This window comes from Gastrolobium bilobum, unplaced genomic scaffold, assembly GCF_033153095.1.
Source record: "Gastrolobium bilobum isolate Gb01-03AN ecotype WA unplaced genomic scaffold, APGP_CSIRO_Gbil_v1 utg38683, whole genome shotgun sequence".
In the NCBI taxonomy this organism is placed as follows: Eukaryota; Viridiplantae; Streptophyta; class Magnoliopsida; order Fabales; family Fabaceae; genus Gastrolobium; species Gastrolobium bilobum.
In genome coordinates, this window is record NW_026899857.1 from 43,859 (window position 1) to 53,662 (window position 9,804).

At 33.6% G+C, this 9,804-nt stretch overlaps 2 protein-coding genes across 2 annotated transcripts; one reads left to right on the forward strand and one right to left on the reverse strand.

The window, feature by feature from the left end:
* Positions 1 to 574: 574 nt before the first annotated feature.
* On the forward strand, positions 575 to 3,967 carry LOC133293968 (2-methylene-furan-3-one reductase-like). The gene is made up of 4 exons (XM_061492604.1): positions 575 to 769; positions 899 to 1,222; positions 1,323 to 1,482; positions 3,702 to 3,967. Exons 1-4 carry the CDS (start codon positions 575 to 577, stop codon positions 3,965 to 3,967), a joined length of 945 nt encoding a protein of 314 aa, XP_061348588.1.
* A 2,036-nt stretch (positions 3,968 to 6,003) lies between these two features.
* LOC133293963 (2-methylene-furan-3-one reductase-like) lies at positions 6,004 to 7,760 on the reverse strand. Its single transcript, XM_061492598.1, has 4 exons — positions 7,530 to 7,760; positions 7,067 to 7,387; positions 6,737 to 6,896; positions 6,004 to 6,452 (listed from the first exon to the last, which is right to left on the reverse strand). The coding sequence occupies exons 1-4, from the start codon at positions 7,740 to 7,742 to the stop codon at positions 6,004 to 6,006; spliced, it is 1,143 nt and encodes a 380-aa protein (XP_061348582.1). The 5' UTR covers positions 7,743 to 7,760.
* Positions 7,761 to 9,804: the final 2,044 nt, after the last annotated feature.

Here is a 9,804-nt window from a genome sequence, read left to right on the forward strand (position 1 = left end):
TAAACAATAATTTGATGCATCAAAAGTCAAAACTGCCCATAAATTATAGGTCAAATTAGATTCTAACAAGGACTAATTCAATCAATAGCACATATATTTTTGAAAATTTATATAATGATTTTCACTTTTTACAATTTAATATGAACCACGTAATGTATACTTTTTTTTTTTTATTGGTATAATTTTAAGGTATCCCCATTCAATCTCCTCCGATCACCTTGCCCTCGGGGTACGGCCCTGTAGGCTAGCTTCTTATTGGAACAAAAGATGCATTGAACTTTGCTACCGGAAGAAGGATGAGACTACTCCCTCATTCGAGGAGGGAGACACATCCTCTTGATTCCAAAGATTTTCCAAGAGTTTGATTGAGGCAGGGTTTGAACCTCTGACTCAAACAAATTCTTGGAAACTCAATTGCCAACTAAGCTACAGTTGGAGGTTGTAAGGTATACTTTTTTAGATTAATTTAACTATTTCCTCTTTATAAATTGGTACTTGGTGTTGCATCATTAGTGAGTTCAACTACAACCTGGGAACTTTCACATTCTCTGACTCTTTTCCTTGCACTCAGATCATGGGATCTCACATAAAAGCTTGGGTCTACACTGAGTATGGGAACATAGAAGAGATTCTCAAATTTGATCCTAATGTAGCTATACCAGATATCAAGGAAGACCAAGTGCTAATAAAGGTTGTGGCTGCTGCCCTTAATCCTGTAGATAATTTGAGGGCTCTTGGATATTTTAAGGACACTGACTCTCCTTTACCCGTAAGATTTTATAAATTATGTTTGGCTTTATAAGCAAAATTTCCATTTTGTATAGTCTAACATAATTTCTTTGTTCTTTTTGTTTTTTCTAATTTTGCATTGTTTAATTTTATGTTTGGTGTTGGAAAGACTATTCCGGGGTATGATGTTGCTGGTGTGGTGGTAAGAGTGGGAAGTAAAGTGAGGAAATTTAAAATTGGTGATGAAGTTTATGGTGATATCAATGAACTTTCTGTGAACTATCCAAAAACCATTGGTTCTTTGGCAGAATATACTGCTGCTGAAGAGAAAGTATTGGCTCATAAACCCTCCAATTTGAGCTTTATTGAAGCTGCTAGCCTTCCTGCAGTGATCCTTACTGCTTATCTAGGACTCGAAAAAGTTGAGTTTTCTGCTGGCAAATCTATACTTGTTCTTGGAGGTTCTGGAGGAGTTGGAACCCTTGTTATTCAGGTTTGGTGATGTATAATTTGTAGCATGATTAAATACAACAAAATATTTTATCATCTAACTGAAACCAAATGATTTTTTGTGTATATGTTTGATGATGTAGCTGGCCAAACATGTTTTTGGAGCATCTAAGGTTGCAGCTACTGCTAGTACTCCAAAACTTGAATTGTTGAGGAACTTGGGAGCAGACTTCCCTATTGATTATACAAAGGAGAATTTTGAAGAATTGCCTGAAAAGTTTGATGTAGTGTACGATGCAGTAGGTCAGATATTTGAATTGAAAACACACACACATATATATATATATATATACACGAGGTAGGATCTTTGGACACCGGTGTCAATTTTTAATTTTGACACCTCATCTGAGAGCCGTTAGATCAAAAAAGATCAAAGGTGTCACATGCTTGCAAATCAGAGTCGTTGATATTTTTTGATCTAACGGCTCTCAGATGAGGTGTCAAAATTAAAATTTGACACTGGTGTCAAAAGATCCTACCTCTCTCTCTCTCTATATATATATATATATATATATGTATAGGATCCTTTGACACCGGTATCAAATTTTGAAATTTGACACAAAATCCTAACCTTTGATTTCCGCCGATCAACGATTATTATTTATTGGGATCCTGCCCCATTTTTCTATATATATATATATATATGGGTTTACATTTCTGCAGCTGTTGTATGTGCAGCAATCAAATACTTGCTATATATATACTTGAAAGCATTAAATGCAGGGAATCATAACCATACAAAGGATTAAAATATTAAATGTGGATAATCATAACCATACACCCGTCTAGGGGTGTTAACGGGCCGAGCCGAGCCGAGTTTTGATCTTAACGGGCCAAGCCTGTATTTAAATGTGTCCGACTGGCCTTAGTCTGTTACCTGTTACGAATATAATATTGGCCTGTGGCCTGGTTTATTTACAAAAAATAAAAGCCTGTGTGAAGCCTGTCTTAGCCTGTTAGCATGTTAAAGAATAAAAATAAGAGAACATAATTCCACAAAAAATCAATTTCCAGATAGAAACCTTAGCTTCCAATTTGCAGCAATAATTTACAAAGTCTACAATAAATAAAAAAAATTAAAGTGAGAGAAGGTAGATAACATGTTATATTATCTTAGCCCATTATAAAAATTTTGCCAAAATGCCACGTGGCATATTTCGCTACACTGTGTATCAAAATATGTGTGTAAATAATTCGCTACACTACACAGTATAGCTAAATATGTCACGTCAGAACCAAAAATGCCATGTGTCAAAATTGAAAAAATTTGCTACAAAATTAAAGTACCTTTTGGGCCAAGTTACCAAAAAAAAAGTATCTTTTGGGTCCTCAACAAAAATCACGGGACCCAATTTAATCTCTTAAAAAAAAATTGACTCGTGATCTCTATGAATTTCAAAATAGACTCATGTTAGTCTTTTTGAGGGACTAATGTAGATCTTCTTTGAATTTAAGAAAAATCACGATTTCGGCTAAATGAGTCTATTTTGAAATTAAGAGGAAACGAGAGTCGACTTTTTTCTTCTAAGAAATTAAATTGGGCCTTGTAATTTTAATTTTTGTTGAGGACTCAAAATATATATATATATTTTCAAAAATTTGTGTATACACTTGCACACACTTGCTCCAATACAAGTCCGCCGATGATTGAATTTTATTGGAGGGATACATAAATGATTGATTGCGACAGTAGTATTTTAGATATTTGAGATTGGGATATAACATCATGAACCTAGCCGGATTAGTGATCATAATATATCCAGACTTCAATGATGTGCATTGTGTGATGGGTTTTAAATTCATAAAAATATTTTATTCCTTATATAAATTAGCCCATTATAAAAAAAGTGCCAACAAAAATAAAAATAAAATAAATAAAATAAAAAATAAATTGACACAAACGAGCAGTGCACAGTGAAACGAATGAGTTTTTGTGGGTTTGTTTGTGTGAAGGAGGATGAAAGATAATATAGAACAGTACTAGTAATTCCATAAATATACATAAATTCAATATATATCCAAATATCATAATATAGAACAAAATCATTCAAAAAGTTTGTTAAACCAATAAAATGGGGTGAAATAAATTGATGAGAGAGAGTTATTACAAGTAGTATAAAAAGTATATATATACTAGGCTAGCCTGAGAGGCTCTAAGGCCGAGCTTCTGAATTAGAGCCTGAGGCCTTTTTATTAAACGAGCTTTTATAGAAGTCCAAACCTGGTTCTAACACGAGCTTTTATTAAACGAGCTCAGGCCTTTACGAGCCGAGCCAAAGGCCCCTGGCTCGTTTACCACCCCTACACCCGTCGTTGTTATACGTAAAGCGGTTGCATAAATAATTTATCTATATATATATATATATATATATATATATATATATAATTATTATTATTATTATTATTTGCCTTCCACGAAGTATTGTTGAAAACTAAAATAACATTAATAATTTCGAAAACAGGACAGAGTGACAAGGCACTGAAGGCTATTAAAGAAGGGGGCAAAGTTGTGACCATAGTACCACCAGCAACTCCACCAGCTATTGACTTTTTTCTCGTTTCAGATGGGGCTGTGTTGGAGAAACTACAACCTTACTTAGAGAGTGGAAAGGTGAAGCCAGTGTTGGACCCCAAGAGCCCTTTTCCATTTTCTCAGACTGTGGAAGCATATGCATACCTTAAGACTAATAGAGCCATTGGGAAAGTAGTCATACATCCCATCCCATAAGCATAGCTAAGCATATCAAATTCTGCTGCATGTGCATACTCACCTTAGTATTTGTGATATCAATTTATTTTTGGTGATGATTTGACAGCACCAGAATTTATGTTAAAAGCACAATATTTCCTTTCAAGAGTGTGTGTGTAAATTAGTAATAAATGGTTACATATTTGGCTTGTGGGTTACAGAATAAGTAATGCCTATAGTTGAGGAGAGATATAACTTCGCAGTTCCATTTGATCATTGTAACACTGTAATATTATGGCTTGTTCAGAGATTGCTAATTTTCGGTGCTTTTCATTTATTAATTAACTTTATGAAAACTTGATTTTGAAAACTCTTATTGCTTTTGATTTATGGTATATGATGATGGGTATAGTGTGTGTCATTCAAAAGGACAGAAATTGTGTCCTTTTAGTGACTTACAAGGAGTAAGACCGGTCTTACTTTGTGTAATTCTGAAAAGTTACTTTTTTTTCACTTTACACGTCAGCAATCTGACTGGTGAGAGAGAAAAAAAAGTAATTTTTCAATTTTACACAGTCGTACTTTGTATAAAACACCTAAAATGACACAAGTTTGTGTTATTCAAAAGGATACTTCTTTTTCCCTATGATCAATGAATAAACGAAAATGTATGGTTATTTATTTATATATATAGAATAACATTTTTCATTTTAATTGAAACAACCATGTTTTGATATATATTTGTTGGGTTTGGTGTTTGTCATTTTAGGAGAGAGATAGACACAGAAAAATGGAAATCATGGGAGAAAGAAAGTGAGTGGTTTTTTTTAATTTAAAATTCAAATTTTCTGTGTCTTTATCTCTCTTAAAATGACATAACTTTCTGTCATTTAAAATGATAAACACTTTTCCCATATTTGTTATTCTTTTATATTATCCCTTCCAATTAGGAGGAGAAAAAAGAATGAGTATTGTAAAATAGAGAATACGTAAAAAAATTAAAAATATGCACAAAAACACAGTTGTTTTACTTAAAAGACACAAAGTTCCGTCCTTTAAATATTTTTCTCATATATTTAATATACATTTTTTTCTTTACTATTTTCTTGCCTATTATATAACTATTTCTTTAAGTTTTTGGTTTTTATTTTACTTTTTCACTCGCATATTTCTTGACTCTTCATTTTTATTTTCCATTTTTAATATATTAAAAAGATATGTATTTTATTAAAAAATATATATTATCAAAGTATCCTAAAAATTCTATTATGTTACACAATTATAAATTAAGTTTTAGTGATGTGGAGACGTAGACAATAATACAATATAGAGATGACAGGATAGACGGAATTATGTGGACATTGATTGGTTTTCAATCATATATCTAAGTAGGAGATTGTTTTTCTCCATCGTTTTGGATACACCAAAATTCTTCTTCTTTCTCTATATTTTTTTAAGTGAATTTTGTGAGGAGTTCTCTTAATTCAAAAGAGGGATAAAATTGTTCGCTCTTTCTAATTAAAGAGAGGTTATGATTTTGTGATTTCTTATGGTAAAATTTTATTCTTGCTATGTGGCTTTTCCCTTAATTTGTTCAAGGGTTTTTCCCGTTATATTTTTATATTCCAATTCAATATCCTTTATTTATTGTTATTTTTTTGTCCTACGGAATTCAATTTCCTAACACAAGAAATGAAAATGACGAAACGAATCACATCATAAATGTATCAAAGGAGGTAATTTTTTTTTTTAATGTAAAGAAATAAAAAAAAAAAATGGAAAGGGGATAAACTCGTTTCAGACGAGATATTTGACTTTTTGTTGCTTGAAGAGAAATGGAAAATATACTACTTTTCAATCTTATACAAATAGAAATGGAAAACATTTTCTCCTTTTAAAGGAGAAAATTTTTCTTATGTTATTGATTCATAATATAAGTGGGGCCTACAAAATAGTGGAGAGAAAAAAAGTTTCAAGGTGGGATCCACTTATGCTATGAGTCACTAACATGAGAAAAATTTTATCCTTTGAAAAGAGAAAATGTTTTCCGAATAGAAATACACAACACAGGTTATTTATAAGATGTTGAACAACGTACCATAATGGCCTATTGTGTAGCCAGAACACAAACAACATGGGTAATTATAAAAAGTAACAACCACATCTCTTAAGAGATTTATTACAATTTGTGTCTCAGATAGACAAAACAAAACAGCATAAATGAAGGCCAGAGAAATTGATATGATTAAATAATTATGGTCATGGCATGGGATGGGACTTATGACAACTTTGCCTATTGCTTTATTAGTCTTGAGGTAGGAAAATGCTTCCACAGTCTGAGAAAATGGAAAGGGGCTCTTGGTATCAAGAATTGGCTTCACCTTGCCACTCTCCAAATAAGGTTGTAGTTTCTCCAACACAGTCGCATCTGAAGTGAGGACAAAGAAAGCTGGACTTCCCTTTTCAGCTATTGTCACAACTTTGCCACCTTCTTTAACACCCTTCAATGCCCTCTCACTCTGCCCTGTTTTTTTTTGGAATCAAAATTGTTTTGAGTATTCAACAATATTATATTTTTACATGAACCATACCACTCTCCTTTAAACCCGACTAGAGAGTGTAGGGTGAAGGTAATCCTTGTATGCAGCATTACCCTTACATAATTTTAAAGAGACTGTTTCTTGGATTTGAATCCATGACTTCTCAATCATGAAAGAACAGTTTTACCACTGTTCCGGTTCGCTTCGTTTTATATTTTTACATGAACAACTTCTTGAAATAAATTAAGGTTCAATCCAAATATCTGACCTACTGCATCGTACACTACATCAAATTTTTCTGGCAATTCTTCAAAATTCTCCTTTGTATAATCAATAGCCAAGTCTGCTCCCAAGCTCCTCAACAATTCAAGTTTTGCAGTACTAGCAGTAGCAGCAACCTTGGATGCTCCAAAAACATGCTTGGCTACCTACAACATCGAACATATACACAACAAATCATATGTTAGCTTTCTCTCAGAGGATAAAATGTTATGATAGATATATAAAATATATAATCATGTTACATTGAAAAAGTTGAAGAGTAAAAAAGCTCAACATTTTGCTACTAGGATGTCTTATAATAAAAGATATATAAAACCTGAATAAGAAGGGTTCCAACTCCACCAGCACCTCCAAGAATAAGTATAGATTTGCCAGCAGAAAACCCAACTCTTTCAAGTCCTTGATAAGCAGTAATGATTGCTAAAGGGAGGCTAGCAGCTTCAACAAAGCTCAAATTGGAGGGTTTATGAGCCAATACTTTTTCTTCAGCAGCAGTATACTCTGCCAAAGAACCAATGATCTTTTGATGGTATGTAATCTCATTAACATCACCATAAACTTCATCACCAACTTTAAATTTCTTCACTTGACTTCCCACTCTTACCACCACACCAGCAACATCGTACCCTGGTGCAGTCTTCATCCATAGTAAAATGAAATTAAATGGTTAAAAAAATAATTATGTTAGACTAGCAAAGCATAATACATGCTATTTATTAGATGGAAATGGACATAAAAAACTTCGATAAAAGAGAGGGACACAGTTAAGAAAATCTTACGGGTAAAATAGAGGCAGTGTCCTTAAAATCCCCAAGAGCCGTCATAAAATCAACAGGATTAAGGGATGCAGCCACAACCTTGATTAGTACCTGGTCTTCCTTAAGGTGTGGTGTAGTTACATTATGATCAAGCTTGAGAATTTCTTCTATTTCCCCATATTCAGAGTAGACCCATGCTTTTATATGAGATGGAATGCTAGGGATGCTTGCCATGATTGTGAGGATGAATATGGAGAAAAAGAGATAAAAGGGTAAGAGTATATATAGATAATTAGATATGAGACTACAAATTTGAACTGAGAGGTGAGGGTAGTGTGATGATATGCAGAGAATGAATGGCAATTTATAAGTGCAGTTATGTATAAAACTTTGGATTTGGGGTGCAAATTTCAAAGCAGTCTATTTTGAGTGGATTCTTAGGCCAAAATAAACGTACACATGCAGATGATTTCTTAGACCAGTGTCTTTTGTTAAAATAAGAGGAATAGTGATCGTGCTACAGTAGGGACATAACATCATGAACATCTTGACTTCACAGTGATCATCCCAAGCTGTCAGCAGACTACTTAATAGTAATCAAGTTCTAGTGGGGTTAGTAATACCATATTAAAAATGGTGTAGTGGGTAACATGAAAGGTACTCAAAGATTAAGATAAGAGGAATAGTGATCACATGTGTTAAACTTAGAGAAATTAGGATAAAACCTTATGTTCTCCTTTGGAGAATTCTCATTTAAATAGTATGATATAATTATACAATCATAACTATACAATCATAACCTACAGCTAGCTAATTAATTAAGGATATAATTACACAATCATAACCTACGCTGGTTAATTAATTAAGGATATAATTACAAAAAGGCATCTTTGTCACTTATTTCTTGGGATTAGAAGTACAATTCCAACAAAAAGGCATCTTTGTCACTCAGCACAAATATACTCAGGATCTAATTCAGCTAGCTGATCTCACCACTGCAACTATGGTTGACACTCCCATGGAAGTTAATGTAAAGTTAAGACGGGATGAAGGTGACCTTCTACAAGACCCAACTTTATATCGAAAGTTGGTAGGAAGTCTCATCTACCTCACCATCACAAGACCTGATATCTCTTTTGTTGTCCACACAGTCAGCAAATTCATGCAAAATCCTAGACACTTGCATCTTACAGCAGTACAACGAATCATTAAATATTTGTTGGCCACTCCCAGCCGTGGTATCTTCTTTCCGACAAATGCAACAATACAACTTCAAGCATACATCGATGCTGATTGGGCTGGATGTCCCGACACAAGGAAGTCTACTACTGGCTGGTGTATGTTTTTAGGAGATGCCTCTATCTCCTGGAAATGCAAGAAACAAGAATCTGTCTCTAAATCCTCCACTGAAGTAGAATATCGGTCCATGTCTGCAGCATGCTCTGAGATTATTTGGTTACTGGGCCTTCTTTCAGAACTTGGTTATTCACAAGCAACACCAACTCCGTTGTATGCTGATAATACAAGTGCCATACAGATTGCAGCAAATCCTGTATACCATGAAAGAACAAAGCACATAGAGGTCGATTGTCATTCAATCAGGGAAGCTTATGATCGTAGAATTATCACTCTACCTCATGTCTCAACATCTGTTCAACTAGCTGACATCCTCACCAAGTCTTTGACACGTCAACGACATAATTTCCTCGTCAGCAAATTGATGCTTGTAGATTCACCAGCATCAATTTGAGGGGGGATGTCAATAGAATTGATGAGCAGAATATTTGGCATTATTTGTGCAGATTTGTAATTATATCCTTAATTAATTAGCCAGCTGTAGGTTATGATTTGTAATTATATCCTTAATTAATTAGTCAACTGTAGGTTATGATTGTGTAATTATATCCTTAATTAATTAGCTAGCTGTAGGTTATGATTGTATAGTTATGATTGTGTAATTATATCATACTCTTTAAATGAGAATTCTCCAAAGGAGAACATAAGGTTTTATCCCAATTTCTCTAAGTTTAACAACATGCAGTCTATTTTTGACGAATTCTTAGGCCGAACATACACATGCAGATCATTTCTTTGACCAGTGTCCTTTGTTAAAATAAGAGGAATAGTAATCGAGTTAGAGTTGCCGGAATAGTGATCACAGTGCATCTTGACTTCACAGTGATCATCCCGAGTAGTCAGTATACTACGTGTGCGATGACATAATGCCTTAATGAGTGACCTAAAGACACGTTTTTGTGTGTGGATATATTAATAATATATTCTAACAGTATTCACG